General features: G+C 35.1%; 1 protein-coding gene and 2 non-coding genes across 4 annotated transcripts in view; all 3 read left to right on the top strand.

Annotated features, from left to right (window-relative positions):
• The window catches only part of Ccnb1ip1 (cyclin B1 interacting protein 1), a 30,406-nt gene extending 2,552 nt beyond the window's left edge, over positions 1 to 27,854 (top strand). For both annotated transcript variants that reach the window (XM_046461317.2, XM_046461318.2), the window contains exons 2-7: positions 1,402 to 1,557; positions 4,299 to 4,376; positions 5,400 to 5,500; positions 21,622 to 21,946; positions 24,488 to 24,821; positions 26,948 to 27,854. In XM_046461317.2, coding sequence (XP_046317273.1) covers positions 5,478 to 5,500; positions 21,622 to 21,946; positions 24,488 to 24,821; positions 26,948 to 27,150 — 885 coding nt within the window. In that variant the 5' untranslated portion in view covers positions 1,402 to 1,557; positions 4,299 to 4,376; positions 5,400 to 5,477 and the 3' untranslated portion in view covers positions 27,151 to 27,854. The remainder of the gene's footprint in view (positions 1 to 1,401; positions 1,558 to 4,298; positions 4,377 to 5,399; positions 5,501 to 21,621; positions 21,947 to 24,487; positions 24,822 to 26,947) is intronic.
• LOC124104834 (small nucleolar RNA SNORD126) lies at positions 4,542 to 4,618 on the top strand. The gene has a single exon (XR_006855525.1). It is a non-coding gene; the product is annotated as a small nucleolar RNA SNORD126 (small nucleolar RNA).
• Positions 6,644 to 6,791, top strand: LOC124104830 (small nucleolar RNA SNORA79). Its single transcript, XR_006855522.1, has one exon. It is a non-coding gene; the product is annotated as a small nucleolar RNA SNORA79 (small nucleolar RNA).

The raw sequence follows: 27,854 nt of genomic DNA, 5'->3' as shown, positions 1-27,854 counted from the left end.
GGAACATAAATTAGTGCAGCCATTATGGAAAACTGGATGAAAGTTTCTTGAAAAATTATATGATCTACCAATGCCACTTCTGGGTGTGTATCCACAGGAAATAATATCAGTATGTGGTAGAGGTGTCTTTATTCACATGTTTATTGCAACTTGATTAACAAAGGCCAAGATATAAAATCAACCTAAGTTTCCATTAACAGACGAATGGCAAAAGAAAATGTGGTAAACACAGTGGAATACTTACTACTCAGTCTCAAAACAGAAGGAAATTCTGTGATTGGTGATAACATGGATGACCCTGGAGAACATTTTGCTAAGTGAAATAAGCTAAGCATGGAAAGACAGTACTGCATGATCTACCTTATTTGTGGAATCTTAAGAGAGCTAAACTTGTAGAAGCGGAGAGTAGAATGGTGGTTGCCAGTTACTGGGAGTGGGGAGGGATGGATTTGGGAAGATATGATCAAAGAGTACAAAGTTTTGGTTAGTGGGGAAGACTAGATTATGGAGATCTACAGGATAGCCTGGTGACTACAGTCAAGGATATATTTTGTAAATTTGGAAATTAAGTGTTCTTAACACATATACACACATATGATAAGTGAAGTGATAGATATCTTATGTATACTTATATCAAAACATATTGTACACCGTGAGTATATATAATTTTGTCAATAAAAATTATTGACCAAAAATTGAGGAAAGGATAAAATCCCCTGCCCCCCCATCTTAACACTAAGTTTCCTGCCATTGATTTCCTTTGTGTTTTTTTTCTTTGTTGTTGTTGTTGTTTATTTATTTATTTATTTTGCCAATGGGGATCCAACCTAGGGCCTCTCATATACTAGACAGGCATTTTATCACCTAGCTACATCCCCAGCCCTGCCATTTAGAATCTAAAGCATGTGTACTTCTACAATAGAGATGACACAGTGTACTTGGAAAATGAGGTAATTATGGAAAGTGATTTGTAAATTGTAAGATGGGCAAAATATTATAAAATAGATGAAGTAGCAAGTTAATAGAGTAGGGAAGGTCTTATTGCCTCTTGCATCCTGACTTTAAGTTGTTCTTTACTGCTGTCTTGACCAAAGTTCTCAGACACTATATTTTAATTTTATTTATTTTATCAGCCTTGTGACTGGGACTGAGTAAAACAGTGGGGTAAACTTGGGATGAGCTGTTTCTGACTTCACTGATTTTATTTCATATATGCTTGGAGTGGATTTTTCTTACACTTAGAGATTAAAACAATATGTATTCTGGAGCCAAAACAGCTGGCAGTGAGCAGGAAATAAAAAACCTGGAGTCTTTCTGATAGCAGTGCCTTATGGAACTATCTCCAAAGAAAACTGCCATATGATCAGTTAGAATTTATTTCCTGTTTTCCTTTTATTTCAGGTTGAAGATGAAATCTACTGAAGAGGTCTTTAGTACCTTGTGTGCCATCCCAGAAGTGGCCCCTGAAAGTCTTCGTAATATGTATATTTTCCCTAAAAATAGTGAGCTTGGATTTGGACATTCCTAATAGAAAGGGTTAAAGGCTGATTGAGGCAGGTACTTGACTTTTGACCAAGATATGCTGCCTTAATTACAATCTCTGCACTATACATGTATCTTTTATTTAAAAAGACCAAAGGTGGTTAGAGTTACTATTGATTCTCATAATGCTAGGTTCTTAGTGAGGACTGAGTGAATTGGAGTGGAAATGAGCAAAATTGGGTGGTAATACAATTTTAATATGGAGCATCTATGTAAAGCATATGTGACACTTTGGTTTTACTGAAGGTCATTACCCTTTTATAATGTTTTTCCTCTCAAGGTCTGGTTTTGTTTCTTTTCTTTTTTTTTGTAATGCCCTTCCCTTTGCTGAGTGCTTGCCCTGCTAATGGGACTGGTTTCTCTGTCTACGTGTGGCTTTAGGTCACTCTCTGAAGTTGGGTTTAGGGTGACCTGGGCCAGAATCACAGTTTTGGGGACAGACAGTGCTGGTGGTTCTGCTTTTACATGTGCCCATTTATTGGCAGATGCATTGCCCTTTGTAAAACAAACAAAAAAAGTATCATCTGTGGATTTAATATTATCAGTTTGTAGTTTGTATCAAGCTTTTATTAAGCACTTGTTTATACATTTAAAATATACTTTTTTTGGTCATGAAAGCAGTACTTTGAAGCACTTACTGCCCACAATCAACAAAATGAGTGGGTCATTGTTTATTTATGGAGTATTTATAAAATACTTATAATACTTATAAAATATTTTATAAAATAAATATTTATATTTATAAAATATTTATAAAATATTTTATATTTATAAAATAAATATAAAATATTTTATAATACTTATAAAATATTTTATAAAATAAAATATAATACTTAAAATACTTATAAAATATTTTATAATTTATAAAATACTTATTAAGAATTATTCAAGTACAGGATAAGGAAGAAGTAAAATAACCCTTCAATTATATCTTTCTGAGATACTTAAAACCACCTCATTTTAATTCTAACCTCCTAAGCCACTGAACCAGCAGGTCATTCTCATTAAAAATTTTTTTTTTTTTTTTTTGATATGGGGGATTGAGCCCAGGGATGCTCTACCACTGAGCTACATCCCCAGTTCTTTTTCATTTTTATTTTGAGACAGGGTCTCCCTAAGTTTCTGAGACTAGCCTCAAACTTGTGATCCTCTTCGGCCTCCTGAGTTTTGGGATTACAGAAGTGTGCTACCACTCCCAGTAAACTAAAGGAAATCAGCCCTTCTTTTCTTTTTCTTGCAGTGCTGAAGTGCTAGGAATGAACCCAGGGTCTCAGTGCCAGCTCTCTATTATTGAGCTGTATCCCCAGTTATCACTCTCACTAAATTCTAAAGCAAACCATCCTCTTTAGCTCTGTTTCTTATTTCATGTAGGAATTACATTGAAGAGTGTGAAGTTTTGACAGAACTGGATTTAAATCCCAGCTCTTATTACTTAGGTGAATTTAGGAAATTTATGTAATTTCTCTCAGGCTCAATTTTCTCTGTAACAATGGGATTTTGAAGTTTGAATGAAAAAATTTCTATAGTGCTGTCAAGATAGTAGGAATTTTTAAGGAATTTCTAAGAATGATGAGTACTGTTTCTGGGGCTGGGGTTGTGGCCCAGCAGTAGAGCGCTCACCTAGCATGTGCAAGGCCCTGGGTTTGATCCTCAGCACCACATAATAATAAATAAATAAAATAGAGGTATTGTGTTCAACTACAACTAAAAAGAAAAAAAAAATGATGACTACAGTTTCCTTATTTTAGTCATGCTACTCCTTAATGGTACTGATATTTGATAGAATTTTCTGTGATGATTGAAATATTCTATATTTTTTATTGTCTGCCAGGGCCATCTATATTAATCGAGCAATTAAAATGTGACTAGTATGACTGAGCAGTTTAATTTTTAGTTTTAATTAAGGGGTCATATGTTGTGAGTGGTTATATGTGTTCTTTTTCCTCTTTTTTTTTAGCTAATGAGTTTTGTTTTTCCTTTTTCTTTTGTAGTGCTGGGGATAGAACCTAGGGTCTCATATATGCCAGGCAAGCATTCTACCACTGAGCTATATCCTCAACCCCTAGCTAATGAGTTTTAAATGATCATTATGTACAATACAGACATTTTTCTAGCTATTAATTAGGTGAAGAATCAGGGAAGGTTGCTTGTAGTAGTGAACAGCTCTGTTCTTCCAGTCTTTTTTACCTCAAAGTTCACGTTATACTCAGAATCTATGGAAGAGGAAATTAAAGCCTCTTTCTTATATTGCCATCTTGTGGCAGTCTTGGGTTCCAAATGTTAGTTGAATACACTCCTCTGTTAAGGGAAGTTTTTTTTTTTTTTAATTGTGATAGGATTACTAAGAGTAAAGGTTAAATATAGTCAACATTGGCTCCACTGAAATTAAATTATGCCTTAAAAAATATTACCTTATTTATCTTAATCTCATGAGTTCTTGGCTCCTTCCTTTTGCATACCTGCTCTGTTATTCTGAGGCTGCTGACTTTTATGGACTTTCAGAGTTTGGTTGTGCAGTTTTAAAACTCACTGTGTAGTTTTAGCCAAAGTTTAAGTTGAATTTGTGTAGAGATCCTGTCTTAATTTGAATTGGATGTTGGGGGTTTGCTAATATTCTCTAAATATCAATAATTCATATTCCTGGAGATTCAAGTACAGAATGAACATGACTCTAATTTTTCTTGTGACTTGGTGTGGAATATGCTGGTCTGAGTCATTATGTACACATAACCTTTGTTTATTTTTTTATTTTCCAGACTTGATGCTACGTAATTGATAGATCCTAAAAGTCAACTTCATTCCTAGATAGAAGCTGGATTCATCTAATAGCAGAGGTAAATGTAAGAGAAAAATATGAATTTTTACCTTGAAAGATTTGAGGCTTCGTGTAATTAGTGGATGAAATATGGTAGTTGAAAGAGCCCAAGTTCCAACCTCAAGAGGGTTTCCTGGAAGGGATGGGGAGCCAGTGATCGTTTGCCCTTCACCAGTTATTTAATAGTTTGCCATGATGAAATGCATGTTAAGTCCGTGTTTCAGCTGATCACTCTGATTAAACACATGCTCTGAGCAGACTAAAGCTAGGGGCAAACACCTAGAATTGAATTTTGCTTCTTGGGATTATTACTGGGATTTAGCCCAGGATCTCAGGTAATTCTTAAATCTTTGAATTATGAATTTGATATTTTGTTGTTTCAGTCTTTTGTGATAATCTTTTTGAGATAGAATTAGGGTCAGGAACCTTACTCTAAAAATTCAAACACTGTAGAAAAAGCCCTGATAATGGGTATAATTATATCATGTAAACTGTGAGTTTTAAACTAATCAATATTTTATTAGTCTATATATAAGGTTCAGGGAATCCTAGAGTTGGAGAAATCAATTTTGTGAATTATATAATGTAACACTCCACATTCACTTTAAAATTATGATGTAGGTTTATGTTTATTTAAATGCCAGGGTTTTTATGGCACATTAAGTTAAAAACAATATATTGAGCAATGTATTTCTGTTTAAACATTTTATATGCATATGTTTGCTTGAGAAATATCTGAAAGGAGATACACACACACACATACACACACAAATACACTCAAATACTAGGGATTTTTGTTTCTAATATTGGGTTCTATGGTGACTTTATTATTTTTGTAAACCTGTTTTCTAACTTTATTATGTTTACATATTATATAATTTAAGGTTATTTTAAGCAACATAGACAGGATAGGCTTGCTTTCTTGTGCCTGCATTTTCAGTAAAGATGCAGTAGACGTCAGGGTAAAATACAAGAAATATAAATAATTCAAACTAACGTTAGCATTTGAAATGACTTTTTAGTTTTTGGTTATCTTTTGCAGAACAGACCAGAACCAGATATGAGTCTTACATTCCCACTGTGGATCTCTTCAGTGCTGTAAATCGTGGATGTACAATAGATGATGATTCTATTTTTTTTGTGGTAAGCTTGAGGTTGAGAAGCTTTGACATACACGTGAATTTTTTAAAATTCTGCCTTATAACTTCATGTCTAGCTGGTAAAGTCCTATGAATTTTATTTTTTGAAAATAATGTTTTTAGCTGGGCATGGTGACACATGTTTATAATCCCAGTGACTTGAGAGGCTGAGGCCAGAGAATTGCAAGTTCAAGGCCAGTCTCAGCAGCTTAGTAAGACCATGTTTCAAAGTAAAAATAAAAAGGGTTGAGAATGTAGCTTTGTGATACTAGAACCTCTGGGTTCTTAGTACCCCCCCCCCCCAAAAAAAAAAAAAAAAAAAGAAAATAAATTTTTTTGTGGTGCTGTATACATTTTATTTTTTTAAAAAGTCAATTAAAGATGTTGAGATGTAGCATAGTAGTTATACATGGGTTCTTTAAAAATTTTTTTTAGTTGTAGAGGACACGATATTTTTATTTATTTATATTTTTATGTAGTGCTGAGGATCAAACCCAGTGCCTCATATAGGCTAGGCCAACACTCTACCACTGAGCAACAACCCCAGCCCCTACACATGCGTTCTGGAGTTAGATTAGGTTTAATTAATGCTCTGTCACCTAACCAACCTTGGCAAATTTGCTAACTTATCAGTATCTTGATTTCTTTATATAAGATGATAATAATAGTATCTGACTCAAAGGATGGTTACTCTGAAGATTAAATTAGATAAATGTGTGGGCTTAGAACATTGGAAAGAATATTAGCAATTTTGTCATCAAAGTCCATGTATATATTTATCTTATATTTTGTGCTGCGTGGCAATTTCTGATATTTGCATAATAGATTATCAGAGATTCTTTGCTTTAATTGCTTATGTATCTTACTGCCAATTGGCTTATCCCTCATTAGTACCCAAAGACTAATTTAGTTCTAAAATTGGGCATAGTATGGAAATGGTACTATAGTGTATATCCTTATGTAATTGTTGCAATAATATTTTCTTTAGTTGATTTTAGTTTTGGCACTAATTTTTTCATCATTTTGTCTAGCTAAATCAGTTAATTCTCAATGGTTTCTTCTTATTTAGATGTAATAACTTCTGAGTCTCTTGATGTCTTTATTTTTTATTAATGTTTCTTAAAATAATGTGGTTAGAGATAAACTTTGATGGCTGTTCCTCTCCCTGCCTGGAGCCTTTGGCAGTGGGATTTTGGTCCATCATATATCAAAGCTGGCTTATCTTCACTCAGGGCACTATGAGGATAGGTTGGCTGTCCATTAGTGCCTTCTGATTTTTGCGGAGTCAAACAATTACAAAGTGGGTGGTGATTTTAGATTTTAAAAATGTACCTGATTAAAAAAAGAGAGGAGATGTAATTTTGAATATAGGGATGTGGTTTATAGAAAACGCTTTGGATGTGATAGTATTTGAATAGCTCTGATCTAAGGCTATGAAAGAAAGAGCTGTAGTCAACTTATTCTGGGAGTTATGGGATCATTACACACTCAAGTTATTCATGTTTAAATTTTAAGTGATTCACTAGATTTTCTAAAGTAGATGTTCACACATTTCAAGGCAGTTAAAAAAATACCTTTATAGCATGAAGCAAATGATTCTTAAAAATTAAAGATGAAAGCTGACTCCTCACCAGAAAATTTTCTAGAATCAACTTGCTAAAACATAAGCAGTAGCACAGCAAAGAGTAAAATATTCTTTTCTTTTTTCATTCTTTCTTTTCATTTTTTTTTTGGTACCAGGAATTGAACCCAGGGGCGCTTAACCACTGAGCGACATCCATAGCCCTTTATTTTTGTATTTTATTTAGAGACAGGGTCTTGCTGAGTTGCTTAGGACCTCGCTAAATTGCTAAGGCTGGCATTGGATTTGTGATCTTCCTACCTCAGCCTCCCAAGATGCTGGGATTACAGGAGTTATTTTATTTTCTTATAGCATTCTTATATCATTTACTAGATTGTTAGTTTCTTTATCCCCTGGATCTGGCTCAGAATAGATACTCAAAAAATATTTGAAGTGAAATGAACTGAAGTCTCCATTGGGTTTTTTTTTTTTTTTATCCCTAGAAATGGCAACCATTTTAGTAGCATTTCAGCAAGGCATTTACATGGAATAACTGGGATTTAGACTGATGTAGAATGAATATATAAATACATTAAACTGAGTACCCATGATTCTACTTAAAATTCTTAATATATATGGTAGGCATGGTGGTACATGCCTGTAATCCCAGTGATTTAGGAGACTGAGGAAATGAAGATTGTAAGTTTGAGGCCACTCTCAACAAGTTAGGCCCCAGTATTTAATAGGAAATCTCTTATTATAAGTATTTTATATATAGCCTTACTGGATATTTATCATTGACTGAAATTTTACATACCATTAAGGGTTGGTTAAAAAGTCATTATTTCTGCATATATTTAATATTGAAAATAAACTTAGTTGTTTTGGCTAAATTATACTCTTCTATGCTGTGTTACATCTATGAGCATATATTTAATATGCAAGGGGTACAAAAATAACACATCTTAATGTGGAAGTCTGGTATGCTTAGTGAACACAGTGTGTTTTTGAAATCAGACTTAGTACTCATGCTTATACTAGAACAACAGACGGTATGAAACTATAATAACTTCTGTTGACTATAATATGAAAGAAACCTGTTCTTTACATTAAGATTCTTCTATTAAAACAAATACACAAGTGTCATGGGTTTTAGAGTAAATGATGTTAACAGTTTGAGATTCAAAGATATAGGAAAGAAAATTAGTACCTTTGAGGCTGTTAGAGATATATGGTATATAAATACTCATAATATAAGCAGATAGGTACTTAGAATATCTATACCAGATAAAAAAATTATTCTTCATTGTAAAAAATACTTTATTTTTGTCGTGGTGGTGGGAATTGAACCCATAGTCTTGCATATGCTATGCAAGTATTCTACCACTGAGTATATACCCAGCCCCCAAAATATCTTTTTTTTTTTGTGGGTATTGAACTTGGGGGTGCTTTATCACTGAGTACATCCCTAGCTCTTTTTATTTTGAAATAGGATCTTGCTGTTTTTGAGATTGGCTTTGAACTTGTGATCCTTTTGCCTCAGCCTCCCAAGTTACTGGGATTATAGGCATGAGCTACTGCGTCCAGCAAAATAACATTTAAAAAAATTTTCATTCTCATTTGATATATATATGGTAGTATGCATTATAGTTCATAGTACACATATAGAGCACATTTTTTCATATCTCTGGTTGTATACAAGGTATATTGACAGTATTTGTGTTTTCATACATGTACTTAGGGTAATGATGTCCATCTCATTCCACTGTCTTTTCTACCCCCCAATGCTCTCTCCCTTCCCCTCCCACCCCTTTATCATATCTAGTGTTCCTCTAATCCTCCCTTGCCCCCTCTCCCAACCCCACTATGACCCAGCCTCCTTATATCAGAGAAAACTTTTTGGCATTTGGTTTTTTGGGATTGGCTAACTTCACTTAACATTATATTCTCCAACTCCATCCATTTACCTGCAAATGCCATGATTTTAATCTCTTTTTATTGCTGAGTAATATTCCATTGTGTATATATACCACATTTTCTTTATCCATTCATCTACTGAAGAGCATCTAGTTTGGTCCCACAGTTTATGTGAATTATGCTGCTATAAACATTGATGTGGCTGTGTTCCTGTAGTATGCTGTTTTTAAGTCCTTTAAGGATACACCGAGGAGTGGGATAGCTGGGTCAAAAGGTGCTTCCATTCCCAGTTTTCCAAGGAGTCTCCAAACTGCTTTCCATATTGGCTGTACCATTTTGCAGTCCTACCAGCAATGTATGAGTGTGCCTTTTCTCCCACATCTTCGCCAGCTCTTACTGTTGCTTTTGTTCTTAATAGCTGCTATTCTGACTAGAGTGGAATGAATCTTAGAGTAGTTTTGATTTGCATTTTTCTAATTGCTAGAGATGATGAACATTTTCATATATTTGTTGATTGTATATACTCTTCTGAGAAGTGTCTGTTCTGTTCCTTGGCCCAGTTTTTGATTGGGTTATTTTATTTTTTTTTTTTTTGGTGTTAAGATTTTTGAGTTCTTTATGTATCCCAGAGATTACTGCTCTATCTGATGTGCAAGTGTTAAAAATTTGCTCCTAATCTGTAGGCTCTCTATTCACCTCACTGATTATTTCTTTTGCTGAGAAGAAGCTTTTTTGTTTGAATCCATACCATTTATTAATTCTTGCTATTAATTCTTGTGCTTATAGGAGCCTTATTAAGGAAGTTGGGGCCTAATCCGATGTGATGGAGGTTTGGGACTACTTTTTCTTCTGTTAGATGCAGAGTCTCAGGTTTAATTCCTAGGTCCTTGATCCACTTTGAGTTGAGTTTTGTGCATGGTAAGAGATAGGGGTTTAATTTAAATTTGTTGTATATGAATTTTCAGTTTTCCCAGCACCATTTGTTGAAGAGGCTATCTTTTATCCAATATATGTTTTTGGTACCTTTGTCTAATATAAGATAACTGTAACTATGTAGGTTAGTCGCTGTGTCCTCTATTCTGTACATTGGTCTACCAGTCTATTTTGGTGCCCATATCAGGCTGTTTTTGTTACTATTGTTTTGTTTAAGGTCTGATATAGTGATTCCACCTGCTTCACTCGTCTTGCTAAGGATTGCTTTAGCTACTCTGGGTCTCTTATTTTTCCAGATGAATTTCATGACTGCTTTTTCTGTTTCTATGAAGAATGTCATTGGGATTTTGATTGGAATTGCATTAAATCTGTATAATGCTTTTGGTAGTGTAGTCATTTTGACAATATTAATTCTGCCTATCCAGAACAAGGTAGATCTTTCCATCTTCTAAGGTCTTCTTTAATTTCTGTCTTTAGCATTCTGTAGTTTTCATTGTAGAGGTCTTTCACCTATTTTGTTAGGTTGATTCCCAAGTATTATATTTTTTTGAGGCTATTGTATTGTAAATGGAGTAGTTTTCCTCATTTCCCTTTCAGAGGAATTGTCACTGATATACAGAAATGCCTTTGATTTATGGGTGTTGATTTTATATCCTGCTACTTTGCTGAATTCATTTACTAGTTCTAGAAGTTTTCTGGTGGAATTTTTTGGGTCTTCTAGGTATAGAATCAGCAAATAGAGGTAATTTGAGTTCTTCTTTACCTGTCCATATCACTTTAATTTCTTTCCTCTAATTACTCTGTCCAGTGTTTCAAGAATTATGTTAAATAGAAGTGGTGAAAGAGGACATCCCTGTCTTGTTCCAGTTTTTAGAGGGAATGCTTTCAATTTTTCTCCATTTAGAATGATGTTGGCCTGGGGCTTAGATAGATAGCCTTTATGATGTTGAGATATGTTCCTGTTATCCCTAGTTTTTCTAGTGTTTTGAACATGAAGGGGTGTTGTATTTTGTTGAATGCTTTTTCTGCATCTATTGAGATGATCATCTGATTCTTATCTTTATGTCTATTGATGTGATGAACTATATTTATTGATTTCCGTATGTTGAACCAACCTTGCATCCCTGGAATGAACCCCACTTGATCATGGTGCACTATCTTTTTGATATGATTTGTATTTGATTTGCAATTTTATTGAGAACTTTTGATCTATGTTCATTAGAGACATTGGTCTGAAGTTTTCTTTCTTTGACGTGTTTTTGCCTGGTTTTGGAATCAGAGTGATATTGGCCTCATAGAATGAGTTTAGGAGTGTTCCCTCTTTTTCTGTTTCCTGAAATAAATTGAAGAGTATTGGTATTAATTCTTCTTTAAAAGTCTTATAGAACTTAGCTGTGTATCCATCTGGTCCTGGGCTTTTCTTGGTTGGTAGGCTTCTGATGGTATCTTCTATTTCATCACTTGAAATTGACCTGTTTAAATTGTGTATATCATCCTGATTCAATTTGGGCAAATCATATGACTCCAGAAATTTGTCAATGCCTTTGATATTTTCTATTTTATTGGAGTATAAGTTTTCAAATAATTTCTAATTATATTCTGTATTGTCTGTTGTGATATTTCCTTTGTCATCACATATGTTAGTAATATGAGTTTTCTCTCTCTTTCTCTTCGTTAGCATTGCTAAGTGTCTGTCAATTTTATTTTTTCAAAGAACCAACTTCTTGTTTTGTCAATTTTTTTTAACTGTTTCTTTTGTTTCATTGATTTCAGCTCTGATTTTAATTATTTCCTGTATTCTACTGCTTTTGGTGTTGATTTGTTCTTTTTCTAGGGCTTTTATTTGTTGACTTTTTCTTCTTTTGAGGAATGAACTCCATGGCATGAACTTTCCTCTTAGTAAGGCCTTCATAGTGTCCTAGAGATTTTGATATGTTGTATCTGTGTTCTTATTCACCTCTAAGAAATTTTAAATCTCCTCCGTGATGTCTTTTGCAACCCATTGTTCATTCAGTAGCATATTAGTTAGTCTCCAGGTGTTGATGAAGCTTTTATTTTTTTATTTTACATGATTTCTAATTCATTACATTATTATCTGATAGAATAAAGGGTAGTATCTCTACTTTTTTGTATTTGCTAAGAGTTGCTTTGTGGAATAATATATGGTCCATTTTAGAGAAGGATCCATGTGCTGCTGAGAAGAAAGTGAATTCGTTCATTGAAGGATGAAATATTCTGTATATGTCAGTTAAGGCTAAGTTATGATAGTATTAATGAGTTCTAAATTTCTTTGTTCAGCTTTTGTTGGATGATCTATCCCGTGGTGAATGAGGTGTGTTAAAATCTCCCAGAATTATTGTGTTGTGGTCTATTTGACACTTGAACTTCAGAAGAGTTTGGTGAATGTAGATGCTCTATTGTTTGGGGCATATAAATATATTATTGTTATGTCTTGTTAATGAATAGTTCCCTTAAGCAGTATGAAATATCCTTCTTTATCCCTTTTAATTAATTTTGGCTTGAAGTCTACTTTATTTGATATGAGGATGGAAACCCCTACTTGCTTCTGCAGTCCATGTGAGTGGTGTGATTTTTCCCAACATTTTACCTTAGTCTGTGGATGTCTTTTCTTATGAATCTTTTGGAGACAGCATATTATTGGTTTTTTTTTTTTTTTTTTATCCAATCTGCCAGTTTATGTCTTTTGATTAGTAAGTTTAGGCCATTAACATTCAAGGTTATTATTGGAGACATGATTTGTAATCCCAGCCATTTTTGTTTATTTTTGGTATTTAACTTGACTTGGTTGCCGCAGTCCGGCTGCAGCAGAATAATCGGGGGGGTGACGAATAACTTGTGCACGTTGATACAGCAGGAGAGGGAGCTGTTTATTGCAGGACAGGAGCAGTATTTATACATTCCACAGAGCTTATCTAATTAGCATAAACTAGATACATCAGTCAACCAATCAGGAATCTCCACACTTAATGGCTTGCTTTTGTTACTTCTCAAACCACTCCCTCTGGCATTTTGCCAGGCACCATCCAGACTTGTTAACGAACTTTAACATTCCCCTGGCAAAATGCCAGGTGTTATTTTGACTTGTTTACAGACTCTAACATTTCCCCCTTTTGTTTAATTTAAATAACAACCATAGTGGTTTTTACAGAAACACCATAAATAACCTGCTGCAAACAGAAAGGGAGGATACAAAATGCCACAATACCAAGCCAATTGATGGCTCCATGCAAGAAGCCCTTGGAAAAATTATACCAGCAATGACACTGTTAGTAAAGATACCGAGTTACAATTTGTTATAGATTACAGTTTGTTGTCTCAATCCAGGTAAAGCAGTGTCTCAATAGATTAACTCACAGTCCAGGTAAATCACAGTCCAGGTAAGTTCTGCAGGCAGCTAGCTTAAATCACAGTCCAGGTAAGTTCTGCAGGCAGCTAGCTTAAATCACAGTCTAGGTAAGTTCTGCAGGCAGCTAGCTTAATCCGAAGTCTCGTCCGGTTCTCAGCTGAAATCTTAGTCCGGTTCTCAGCAACACTGGGAATTCTTCCACCTTGGTCTTTACCGGCACTGGGACGAAGGCAGGAACTCCGGATGGCTAAAGAAAATCCTGTAGCATTTCACTAAGAAAACAACCTTCTGAACAATTTAGTACATTATCTCAAGGTTTTTTTGCATTTGAAATAAGCATTAATAGTGCTCATTATTTATCAGCCTCTAGGTCAGGTCTAGATTTGGGCTCTCACAGTCGTTCTGCTTCCCGGGTGGGGGGCAGGGAAGAGCCGGCTGCCGCAGCTTGGAAATTCCTTGCTGCGCCATGATCGGCTCCTACACGCGGCAGCCTCCATGCGGCTCCATGCACCCTCCGATAACGAAAAGTATTTAGTAATAGCCTTTTGCTGCAACTTTTTTCCTGATAATCCTTCTTCTTCTGAACTTTCTTTTTCTTTCTGACTAGAGTTCCTGGGCTCTTATCAACACATGCCCTAACTATTCTTGGTTCCACTGGGGTGCCTTCTTCCCTTAGTAATTTACTTCTCACCCCTTCCATATTTTTGTCACAAATACAATACAATACACTGAGACAAAACAAGACACAAACATACTGTATCAATCTTTTCCATTTTCTCGAAATGGTCATTTTTCCTCTCGCCCTATCTGTCTAGGGACGAGCAGATTTGCTCCCGTCCTATCTATGGACGGGCAGCTTTTTTTTGTCACTTACCCCCAAGTGTCCCGGGGCTCCCAGTACGGGCCACCATCTGCTGCAGTCCGGCTGCAGCAGAATAATCGGGGGGGGGGGGGGGTGACGAATAACTTGTGCACGTTGATACAGCAGGAGAGGGAGCCGTTTATTGCAGGACAGGAGCAGTATTTATACATTCCACAGAGCTTATCTAATTAGCATAAACTAGATACATCAGTCAACCAATCAGGAATCTCCACACTTAATGGCTTGCTTTTGTTACTTCTCAAACCACTCCCTCTGGCATTTTGCCAGGCACCATCCAGACTTGTTAACGAACTTTAACATTCCCCTGGCAAAATGCCAGGTGTTATTTTGACTTGTTTACAGACTCTAACACTTGGTTTCTCCTTTGATTAGTTTTTCCTTTAGTGTAATACCTCCCTTTGCTGATTTTCATTGTTGTTTTTCAATTCCTCTTCATGGAATATTTTGCCAAGGATGTTCTGTAGTGCAGGCTTTCTAGTTGTAAATTCTTTTAATTTTTGTCTATTATGGAAGGTTTTTATTTCATCATTAAATCTAAAGCTTAATTTTGCTGGATATAAGATTCTTGGTTGTCATCCATTTTCTTTCAGAGCTTGATATATGTTGTTCCAGGATCTTCTAGCTTTCTGGGGCTGGGTTGAAAAATCTGCACATAATCTAATTGCTTTTCCCCTATATGTAATCTGATTCCTTTCTCTCGTGGCTTTTAATATTCTCTCCTTATTCTGCATGTTAGGCATTTCATTATAATGTGCCTTGGTGTGGGTCTGTTGTGATTTTGTACATTTGGCATCATGTAAGCCTCTTGAATTTGGTTTTCCAATTCATTCTTTATGTTTGGAAAATATTCTGATATTATTTCATTGAATAGATTGCTCATTCTTTTTGTTTGGAATTCTGTGCCTTCCTCTATCCTAATAACTCTTAAATTTGGTCTTTTCATACTATCCCATATTTCTTTAATGTTCTACTCATGGTTTCTTACCATTTTTACTGCGTGGGCTACATTCTTTTCAAGATTATATATTTTGTCTTCATTGTCTGAGGTCCTGTCTTCTAAGTGGTCTCATCTTTTGGTGATGCTTTCAATTGAACTTTTAATTTGGTCTATTGTTTCTTTCATTTCAAGGATTTCTTTTTTTTTTTTTAAAACCTCTATCTCCCTATTGAAGTAATCTTTTGCTTCCTGTATTTGTTTATGTAGCTTTTTGTCAAAATGATCTTTTGCTGCCTGTATTTGCTCTCTTATATCATCCTTTAATTTGCAGGACATTTTAATTATGTACATCCTGAACTCGTTCTCTTCATTTCTTGTGTTGTGCTGGCCATGGATTCTAATGTGGTATCTTGATTTGTTTGGAGGTACTTTCTTCACTTGTCTTTTCATATTGCTTGTGTGTCTTCCCTTCTAGCACTGTGGATCCGAGGCATTACCATTTTTACCATATAGGTTTATAGTGCTCCTGTAGGGATCCAATACCTCCTTTGAGGTGAAGGACAATGTTAACAGTTCCCAATATAAATAATATATACCTAAAAATAAATGTTTGCTATTAAGATGTTTACAGTTTGGTCTCAATGTACAGAAATGGTGAATTCAACTATTATCTACATTATAAACAGTTTACAGTTTCTGATGGTGGACAAAGAATTTGGGTGAGGAGTAGAATGATATGCTGAGGAGGTAGGAGGTGAGGATACAGAGTTATTATCTTAGGAAGTGTGAAAGAGAAATCTAAAGAAGAAGATTAGTAGCAGGAGAAGGGAGAGGAAGTAATTTTGGGTAGACACATAAGTGGGAAGATAGTAGAGTACATAAAACAAACACACATATATATTAAGAAAAATTTAAAAAAATGTTAAAATAGTAGAAATTGGTGGGAAAAAAGAGAAAAATGTATAATACAACTGTAATAGAGTATTCAGACATCCCAGTTCTCAAAATCCTGATTCATGTAAAGTACTTGATTTCACATATGTTGGTGATGTGAGGTCAGGAGAATACAGAAGGAGAGGGAAAAAAAAATCTTGAAGGAAGAAACAGATATTGTTTTGGTTGGAGATCAGTATCTTTTCTGCTTCTAATAGGTAGGGTCATCTGTTGTTAGCTGGTATCTTTGATTTCAGGATGGTAAAGGTAACCAGGGTATCACTGTGCTGGGGTTTTTGGCTGCTGGGGAGTGGGGGGGCGGGGCTAGAAATTGGGTACCTGGCCAGCTGGAGTTCCAAACTGGGAGTTGTCCCCACTGATGAAGGTGGCCCAAGATGGAGGTGCCTGCTTTCAACGATGGGGTGTGTGATCGGGTGGGGGCAGCTGATGTGAGTTCAGACACGGGCTCTGTGGCTGCAGTGTGAGGCTGTTGGCTGAGTTCAGAGCTTGGGTAAGGTTCTCGGGTGTGCACTCTGCTGTTGCAGAATTCCAAGATGGTGGCGACTGGGTAGCCTTATGTTGGTAGATGGGGGTCCACCCAGGGGCGACAGCTGGAGTTCCTACTCTTGTGAAGCTGCCAGTGTCCTGCATGGGAGTGGCGTCTGTGATTTCTGCTCAGGTGGGTGGCGGAAAGTTCTTCAGGGGTGCTGCTGCTATGGATGATCTCGCTGCGGTACCTGGTAGTCCTGCGTGGGCGAGTAGTTGGAGACCTACTCTGACAAGGAGTCCTGGAGCTCCGGACCAGTACAATGATTCCTGCACGGGAGCAGGAATATCGCTAGCAGAGAAGCAGTATTGTCACTGCTTGAATCCCAGGTCACGGAGCAACACAGAATGCTGCGTCCCTCTGGCTTCCGTCGGGGATCCTAAGTTTATTTTCACATCAATTAATTTCCAAAATAACATTTTTGAAATGTGAAAAGTAACAGGCAATTAAATTATGTAAATGATGTGTAAGCACAAATTGTGCTGTCAGAGCTTAGAAATCAATGCTCTTGAAATTACTTCATGAATAATATAGGACTCATGAGCACTCACTAGTTTATATAAAAACAGAAAACAATTGACTTAAATCACTAAAGAGAGAAATAAAAGAAAAAGCTGGATGTGGTGGTGCTACATCCTAGTTACTTTGGGAGGTCAAGGCAGGAGGATCATTTGAGCCCAGGAGTTCAAGGCCAGCCTCAACAACATAGTGAGACCCTGTCTCAAAAGCAAAAACCAACCAACAAGTAAAGAACCAAACCCAAACAAAACAACTCCTCCCACCAAAAACAAAACAAACAAACAAACAAAAACCCACCAAGAAACATGTTTTCAAGGTGTTCAAACTTTTCTGTTGAAATTCTAAGGTTTTGGCTATAAAAAAGGTATCAAAATAATCATTTACTTCTCTGATCAAGTTGAGCACAGCTACCACTTGAAACCTATTGTTTTTTTCCTTCTTAGTAGTATCTCTAGATGCTTTGGTAAATAGAGTCTCACACAAATTTTTTCTTACCTATAATTTTATTATGAGTAGTTTGCGCGTGTGAGCACACATGCACTGGGGATTGAACCCAGAACTTTTGCATGCTAAACATGTTCTACCACTAGAATACATCTCCTGCTTTATTCTGAGTTGGTTTTGTTTTGTGTAGTCAGTATTAACTATGAAATCTCATTCTAAAAGCAAATGAAATACATCATTTCCAATATTTTGTTGTGTATTGTATGACTTGCATGTTAAAAATAACCTTGAAATTTAACTAGGCTACCATTTCTATCAAAGACCAAGGTTGGAATGTTTGTTTTCTTGAATGTTGTGGCCACTTTTCCTTTTACACCTCTTACTGTTATTCAGACTTCCTATGTTAGAAAGTATGTATTAAAGATGTATATATGAAAAGTAAAACCTTAAACTATTGAAAACATTGAATACTTATGGTAGGAAGGATGAATTAAAGGTTTACATATGAAAAACAAGACAACTACTGAAAGTATAGAATAAGACAAACATAAAAGGAAAAGTTGATGAATTTATGTACACTAAAATTCAAACATGTTTGCATGCCACATAACTGTCTTCATATAAATCAAGAAAAATATTGGGCTGGGGTTGTGCTCAGTGGCAGAGCGCTTGCCTTACACATGTGAGGCACTGGTTTGATCCTTAGCACCACATAAAATAAATAAAATAAAGATATTAAAAATATTTAAAAAATTATCAAAGAATATGAACATGAAATTTACAGATGAGGATCTTTATGTAGTCACTTATATGAAAATATGTTCAACCTCATAAGTAATCAAAGAATTGTTCATTCAAACAACATTTAATTACTATTTCCCTGTTATCAGATGGACAAACATGAAAAGACAAAACAAAACAAGAAAGAATCGTGACAATTCTGTATGTTGCTGATTCTGGAGCAGTGGGTTCTTATATATTTTGCTGGTGGCAGTGAAATCTATATTATTGCTTTGGACAGTGATTTGGTAACATCTGATTTATTCAAAGATGCTTATATGTTAACCTAGTCCCTGGGTATTATATTCTATAAAAATTTTTGGCATGTGCACTCAAGGAGAAATGTTCAGAAGGTTCAGTGTAGTGCTGGTTTTAATTGTAACCTGGAACGAATGTCCATTAGAAGAATATATAAATTGGTATATTTGTAGTATGTGACTATTAAAATGAATTAACACAAAGTATGTATTAATTGGGATACATATGCAGGAAGAGATTATATTATGAAGGTAACTTGTTTAGGATCACAAAGTTAGTCACTGGTTGAAATCTCAATGCTTTGTCTTTTTGAACTTCAAATGAAATCATATACCATTTTTGTACTTTAATCATTCTGCATTCGGTACAGTTAAAACTTAAAAAAGCACAAACTGCTTAATTAGCAAAAAAATTAAGGAATACATGGTTTACACATGAACCTCCAATTTTCTCTGACTCCAATTTGTGCCAGTAACATTAAATTCCTAGCAGAAAGTTGCTTACTTAGGACAGGTTTTTGTTTGAAGGAGAGGTTCAGTATTATGGATTTGCAAGTCAGAAAGGGGTTTGCAGAGTTTCGTGTCCATTGTGTGGTGTACTATATCTGTTACTAATTCATAATTGGGTCATGTAGTCTGAAAAGGTGGCTACAAAAGACAGCATTAGAGTTTGCATCTTGAGCACCCTTCTAGCCCTTCTCTTCAATCCAATTTTATTTTTATTTTTTGGCTAATGGGGATTGAACTCAGGAGCACTGGGCCACTGATCCACATCCGCAGCTGTATTTTGTATTTTATTTAGCAACTCTCACTGAGTTGCTAAGCAGCCTTGCTTTTGCTGAGGCTGGCTTTGAACTCGGGATCCTCTTGTCTCAGCCTCCAGTCTAATTTTAAATCTCAATTGTAACCGGCTCATGTAGATTAAGCAGAAAATTACATTGTTATAAAAGAGCCAAGAAAATTGACAGGAGAGACATTAAAGTAAAAACAGATACCAGCAGTTCCAGGAGTGCATATAAGATTACCTCAAAATTCATGACACTGCCAATCCTGACACTTAATTTTAAGCACTATATAAATGATTGTAATGTAGAATCAAGGAAAAAATTATAATTTCTTAAAAAAAAGTATATATATGCACACACACACACATATAGATACATACTTGTGTGTGTGTGTGTGTGTGTGTAACAGCTGGGAAAATTTATATTCAAAGAAGGACAACAAAAATAAAATGGCAGAATCTTCCGCATAAAAGTGATAGTGGTCCAATTACGGGCATGAGCATAACAATTTTTGAGAATTCCACAAACATACTTTGTGCTGCTTGCCCTCAACTCCCATTATCTAGGACAAACACCTCCCTGTACCAGAGTCAGGGGCTCCAACTGGCTCTTCTACCCGCCCACTTTAGCTTCAGGACACTTTCCCCTCAATAGGAGTCGCACCAAGTGTTGACAGCCACCTGCTTCGGAAGTGGGAAACCTATGGGGTTAGTTGGACTTGCGCTCTTGCAGCACATCCCCTGGCGTTGGACTGATAGGTAGGGCCTGCGGATCCCATGATTCTGAGCGGCTCCATCTCCAAGCTCGCCACCCAGCAGGCCTCGGGCGATTCCGCGCATGCGCACTCTACAGCAGAGACGCGCTGCGAATCCTGGCCTCAGCTGGAGCTTCACAGGTGGTGTTTTTTTTCCCGCTCTTTTTCATTGCCTCTCAGGTCAGATATTTTATTTGTGTTCTCGTTGTTGTTTTTATTATCATTACTCTTTTCTCTGTCGAGTGCAGAGAGGAGGCTGAAAATTCCAGAGTGAAATTTCCATAGGTCTAATTCTCAAAAATTTGGCCCTCAACTTGTACAAGCCCATAGTAATAGCTCTCTACTCCCCATCTTGTGGAAAATTTGGAATTAGCTGAATCTCTGGCTTTGCCTGGAAAAGGTCTCAGCTTCAAAACTTCCCATATACTCTGCTTCCCCTTTGCTGGTTACCCAGGTGGAGGGTAAAATAGTCCTTATTGGCTGCTAAATGACATCATTGTCCTCATTGAGGACTTTTGGGATGGAAGTGTTGGAATGTCTCTGACCAAGGAAACATTCTTTGCAGAATTGTCAGTTGATAATGTGTACACTTTTCCTAGGTGTAATTGATGTGCCAGAGTTATTTTATGTAATATGGCATTTGTTTTGGTGTGCTTAAAATATTGGTGTCCATTTTTGGGTTAGTCAAGTTCCAGAGAGAATTTTCCTTTATTGAAAAGTAGATTAACCTAGAGAATTGATTTATTCTTACAAATGTTTGAAATCAAAGCATAGCATTGAACAGTATTTTCATTAATAGATGGGTTGTTTAACTGATAAAAAGTTCACTCAAAAGCAGCTTTAATATAAATTTTCAGGCTTTATAAGGGTCAATTACTAGGATAAATTAGGTTAGTTTCTATTTTATGCAAACAGGTAGCTAGTGTTTTTTTTTTTGCTTTTCCAGTTAGTGTTTGTAATCAAAGTAACACAGGTAAGGAATCTGGTTGAGAAATCAGCATGTATGAAAAAACCTAAAAATGTAGCTTCAAATACTTTGCACTGCAAAATATCTGAAATTGTGCCTGGATTTTTATGTTTGTGAAGTGTGGGATGTGGTACTAACATATTTTGCCAAAGTATGAGTAGATAATAAATTTGAATTTTGGTTTAGGTATTGAAGAATGACAAAAAGCACTGATGTAAATTTTACTTGTTTGTATTTTGGCTAAGTGTTTATGTTTCTAAAGTTTTTTCCATATACATATTATTTTTGATCTTAGTAAGATTTAGAATCACTTGTGCATTTAATTTTTCCTTACATTTTTTTTCATGGCCTTTGTAAAAAGAAGGAGCACAGTATTATTGGGAGACTCAAGTCAATATATCATATCGATTATAATAAATAAAAACCAATAACATGTACATTTTATCAAAACAAAGTCGAAAACGTATTTATCTTTTACTTGTTATTAAGTAATTAATCAATTTTATTTTCATTGTGCCTTATTTACCTTTTCATTTATCAGGACTTCAACATCTGGAGATCTCATTAACATGTCTTTGTGTGAAGACATGTTGCTTTGTAATTATCGAAAGTGTCGCATCAAACTCTCCGGTTATGCCTGGGTCACTGCCTGTTCTCATATCTTCTGTGATCAGCATGGTAGTGGTGAATTTAGTCGTTCACCAGCTATCTGCCCTGCCTGCAACAGTACCCTTTCTGGAAAGCTGGATATTGTCCGCACTGAACTCAGTCCTTCAGAAGAATATAAAGCTATGGTGTTGGCAGGGCTGCGACCAGAGATTGTGTTAGACATTAGCTCCCGAGCACTGGCTTTCTGGACATATCAGGTTAGTACTTAGACTAGTTGTTCTTTGAGAGTATAATCTGAGGCACGTATGGGAGTTTCTGAAATTTTTCTTCACTGTTTTGTATTTATTTTTTATTTTATTTTTAATGAAAGTATAGAAAACATTCTTTTTAATAATAAGTGTTCATTTTTCAAAAATAATGCTTATTGTTGAAAATCTTAAAGGAGAAAAATAAAAAACCCCATAATTCCATTACTCAGAGATTTCGTTATTAATAGTTCTGTTTGTGCGTAAGTATATGTTTTATACATACATTTTTTTCTATATAAATAGGATAAAACCACACATACTGGTTTTATGGCCAATTAAAGTTGACAGGGCTAGGGATATTATATGCTCAGTAGAGTGCTTGTCTAGTATGTGTGAGGTCCTGGGTTTGATCCCTAGTACCACAAAAATATAAAAAGTAAACACAAATAAACAAGGTGGACAATATGTTATGTCTCTTATGAATATTTTGTTAAATATTTTTCAGTTTAGTATTCTATAATTATAATTCTGAAGATTGTATTATGGTTTGTTTCCAAGTTATTAATAAAATGCTGTGGGGAGCATTCTTATCAGATTCATATCCATTATTATATGCTAGGATCAAATTCCTGAAAGTGGCTATATATATTTTGAAGGTTTTATTTATTGTGTGGGGGATCAAACCAGGGCCTTGCACATATTATATATAAACACTCTACCACAGAGCCACATCCCCAGGTTTGAAGATTTTTTAAAATTGTCTTTCAGTATGGTATATCCATTCGTTTGCTCTCAAGAAATGTATGTGGGTGCTTAGTTTTCCACGTCTTCTACTCCCAAGTTAGATACAGGTGAAATAGAATCTCAATGCTCTTTAAATATGCATTTCTTGGATAACTTTTAGATGAACATATTTTCTTGAATTTTTTCATTTTTTTTTTAACGTATTGCCCGTTTCAGTTTGGTTGTTTGACTGATTTGGTTGCTCCGACTGATTTGTTAGAATTCTCTGTAGTTCTCTAATTCAAATACTATAACATTTATTTATTTATTTACTTATCTATTTATTTAAAAAAATATTTATTTTCTAGTATTCTTATAACTTAGGCAATATCTTTTAATTTTTTTTTTACATTATAGATGGACACAGTACCTTTATTTTGTTTGTGTATTGTTTTATGTGGTGCTGAGGATCAAACCGAGTGCTTCAGGCATGCTAGGCAAGCACTCTACCACTGAGCTACAACTCCAGCCCCTATAACATTTTTTTAAAATTTATCATTTGTCTTTATTGATATTTTACATAGACCCTGAAATATTTTGTATTTGATGTAATCATAATTTTAATGATTGCATTGTATAATTTGTTTCCAAATTACAAAATAGGCTGTGATGAGCATTCTTGTCATCAAATTCATGTCTTTAACTCTTTCTGTTTGTGATTTTGGCCTTTGCTGCCTTCTTAGAGACTTTCCTGTGGAGAACTTTTAATTATATTCTTGAATATATTATTATATCTTACACATTTATTTATTGATATTATTATTAGAGCTTTATAATTATATATAGTAGCTGGGTTCATCCTCACAAACTTATACATACCTGGAAATTGATTTCAGCTCATCATCCTTCTCTTTCCCTTCCCATCACCCCTCTCCTCTTCCATTCCCCTTCCTCTACTGTATTAGACTTTCTTTTACTTGTCTATTAATTTATATTTGATTGATTCTTTATTTTATCTTCCCTCCCCTTTTCCTTTATTTTACTCCAGCTTCCCTATATGAGAGAAAACATTTGAACTTTGAGTTTTGGAGTTTGGCTTATTTTACTTAAGCATGATATTTTCCATTTCCATCCATTTATTGACAAATGCCAAAATTTCATGCTTTTTCATGGCTGAATAGTACTCTATTGTGTGTATATATTTTCCACAATTTATTAATCCATCATTTATTTACAAGCATCTGGGTTGATTCTATAATTTAGCTAGTTACTTATTTTGTTTTTTATTTTGAGACGGTTTTGCTCAATTGCTTAGGGCCTTGATAAGTTGCTGAGGCTGGCTTTGAACTTGAAATCCCTCTTGCCTTACCCTCCAGAGCTTCTGGGATTACAAGTGTGCATCACCATGCTCAACTAATTGCTTTTTCTTTGTGGTACTGGGAATGAAACCCAGAGCCTCGTGTGTGTTAGGCAAACACTCTTACCACTGAGCTACATCCTATATCCCTAATTTCTTTTTGTTTTGGTATGGGGCATTGAACTCAGGAACACTCTATCACTGAGCTATATCTTTATCCTTTTTATATTTTATTTTGCTTCAGGTTTCACTAAGTTGCCCAGGCTGGTCTCAAATTGGATATTCTCCTGTCTCAGCCTCCTGAGTTGCTGGGATTACAAGTATGAGCTACTATGCCTGGCTCCTCAGTTAACATGGTTCTAAATGTTCAAGTTATAACATCCTTGTGTTTTCTTTTTGTATTTGTATGAAGTTTTACATTATATAACTTTGTGTTCCTTACTTTAAAAATATTTTCTTTCTTGGGACAGGTACATCAGGAACGTCTCTATCAAGAATATAATTTTAGCAAGGCTGAGGGTCATCTGAAACAGATGGAGAAAATATATACTCAGCAAATACAGAGCAAAGATGTAGAATTGACCTCTATGAAAGGGGAGGTCACCTCTATGAAGAAAGTGCTAGAAGAATACAAGAAAAAGTTCAGTGACATCTCAGAGAAACTTATGGAGCGCAATCGTCAGTATCAAAAGCTCCAAGGTCTCTATGATAGCCTTAGGCTACGGAATATCACTATTGCTAACCAAGAAAGTACTCTTGAACCATCTTTGGTAGCACAGTCTGGTGTTTTTGGCTTCCCATTAGGTAAGAAAAGACATGTTTTTTATATATATATGTATATATATATATATATATATATATATATATATGTGTGTGTGTGTGTGTGTGTGTATTTGTAGTATTGGGGATTGAACCTATGGCCTCACATGCTAGGCAAGTTTCTAAGTTGCTACCACCAAGCTACATCTATTTTATTTTGAGAGATGGTTTTACTAAATTGCCCAGGCTGGCCTTGAATTTGTGGTTCTTCTGGCTCAGCCTCCCAAGTAGCTGGGATTATAGGCATATGCCTGTCACTGTCCACATATATTTTGATTTCTTTCATATTTATCTGTTCTTTCTGTTCTTCTCATTGTACGTACTTACCCTTTTACTCTTTCTATCTTATTTAGCTTTTTACATACAGTCAGCATTTTCCTCTTCGTAGTCTAAGAAAACTATCCAATATTTGTTTTTCAAATCAAGGATTTTTCTCACTGTACTCTGTGTAGTTCCAAGCTGTGAGTGAAGGCTCCAAGGGTCTAGAGCCATGATAGGTTATGAATCTTTCATCTGTATCTCAACCTCACATAATTCTTTTACCTATTATATTTGCTTACGTTCATAGTATGCCTTTAATATATTTCAAGATATAAGTTTGCAGATTACAATGTAAATTAAAAATTACTTAGTTACAGTAATAAATAATAGCTGCCACTTATTGATTTCTTACTAAGTGCTAAGTACCTTTTTAAGTGTCTTACATGTATTCATATAATTTACAAACCTATGTGAAATAAATACTGTTTTTTATCCCTGTTTTGTAAGTGAGAAAGGAGAAAGCTAAGGAACAGAAAGTTAATTAACTTGGTCAAGATCACATAGCCTATACTCTTAACTGTTTGCATCCTCAGGAAGACCTTGTTTTAGTTTCTTTCACATGCCAATACTGGTCGCACAGTTCTCAAATTATTGTCTGTTGTTTGGTTCTTTTTAAAATTTACCTTTTTATCCGCTCATCAGATGTTTATCCAGAGTTTCATGTGCCATTGTGTTATGCATCTTTATATCTCTCTAAACAATGAGATATAAAGATTGTCCAGATAGTAATACTGCCTTCACAATCTAGGATGATACCAACTTTTTGTTAGGTACCCTGCCTAACAAGTTCCTAACTTTCACTTACTTATATTGTAGTTTAGTCAACCAAAGTATTTCTGTAAGTGGATATTGTAGGTATTATTTTCCTGTCACTGTCCACATATATTTTGATTTCTTTCATATTTATCTGTTCTTTCTATTCTTCTCATTGTATGTACTTACCTTTTTACCTCTTTCTTTTTTAGCTTTTTACATACAGTCAGCATTTTCCTTTTTATAGTCTAAGAAAACTAAAAAAACTAAGGAAGTGCCCAGCAGAAGTAGTTAAATGTTCATTTGATCACATCTATTACCTGATTTTCCATAAAGTTATGCTAATTGTTATTGAGTCATGGGTATATGGCAGTATTTCATGGTTGTCGTATATTTCTGGAGTGTGTATTACTATATATATATATATATATTTTTTTTTTTTTTCCTTCTGGTATGGTGACACACACCTGTAATCCCAGGTACGATGGAGACCGAGGCAGGAATATTCCATGTTTGAGGCCATCCTGGGCAACTTAATGAGACCCTGTCTCAAAATAAAATAACATAAAATAAAATAGGGCTGGGGATATAGCTCAGTGGTGGAGTGCTTGCCTAGTATGTATGAAGCCCTGGGTTCAATCCCCAGTTCTAAATAGAAAATTATTGAAAAACATGACTCAAAGGATCATGTGCATATATGTATTTTTGATGATTCCTCTGAAATGGATAACAAATTAATAAAATTATGATGTTGTGAATTCTAGTACTACTAAAAATGTTTCATTGTGTCAGATAACTTTGGCAATGAAATTATGGCTATCAATGGAAACTGCATCACAGAAGGTATTGTAGATACTTTAGTCATGGGGAGGGAGAGGTGTGGACATTAGGGTCCTTTTTTAAATCTAGTGTTATGTTTGTATTTTATCCATCTTGGGTGAGTTTTGTTACAGTATTTATTGAATGGATTTTGGTTTTTTGTTCCTAAGGATCTATGAGGAAATAGATGCTTATTATCTCTCTAAATTTTTTTCTAGGTAACAGCTCCAAGTTTCCTTTGGACAATACACCAGTTCGAAATCAGGGTGGCGGAGATGGAGATTTTCAGTTTAGACCATTTTTTGTGGGTTCTCCAACAGCACCTGAAGCCAGCAACAGCTTTTTTAGTTTTGCCTCTCAAGGCCATGAATTAGAGCAGCAACAAGTCTCTAGCAGAGCCTTCAAAGTAAAAAGAATTTAGCTTATTTTATAGAATGTTTGTTTGCATTCAGTGATTTCATTTATCATAGAATCTTTATTCTAGGTAAGAGTTGTCAACCTCCCTGTGCTGTTAAGTCTTTGAAGTTCACTTCACATTTCAACTTATAAAAAATTCAGTGGCAGTAGGGGATTGGCATTAATGTCTTGATTTTTTTTGTGTGTGTTCCTTTGTTTCTAATATTTAAAGCGTGAAAATTTCATTAATCTCAATTTCTTTGTATACTGTTGAGTTTTCATTCCTGGTGAAAAGGCCACAACATTATTATATGTTCTGTAGATCACTCTGACTTTCTGACTGAGCTATGTGTTTATGCATTATATGTATATAAGCACCAGTGTTATATGTTTACATGTTACTTTGGGTCTTGGTATTTATGCATATATATGTATGTAATTATGTCCATTGATATTTTACTGTATTTGTCAGTATATTTAATGAATATTTTGGTTTTGGATAATGGTGGGTGATCTGTGGCTTGTTATTTGGGTGTGTGTGTATTTATTTGTATGTATTTATGTATTTGTACACATATTAACTTGTTCACAGAGGTATGTTAATGTTAATGAAAGAACAATTTTATGTATGTATTTCCAGTCCCCCCTTATATTTAAAAATTATTTGATAAATTTATAAAGTTGATTTTTTTAGGATTTGTTTAAAAATAAAGCTTTTTATTAACTATA

Source organism: Marmota monax, unplaced genomic scaffold, assembly GCF_021218885.2.
Source record: "Marmota monax isolate L192 unplaced genomic scaffold, Marmota_monax_Labrador192_F-V1.1 WCK01_AAM20220418_F8-fsc00001, whole genome shotgun sequence".
Classification (NCBI taxonomy): Eukaryota; Metazoa; Chordata; class Mammalia; order Rodentia; family Sciuridae; genus Marmota; species Marmota monax.
This window is presented reverse-complemented; position numbering and strand designations above follow the sequence as displayed.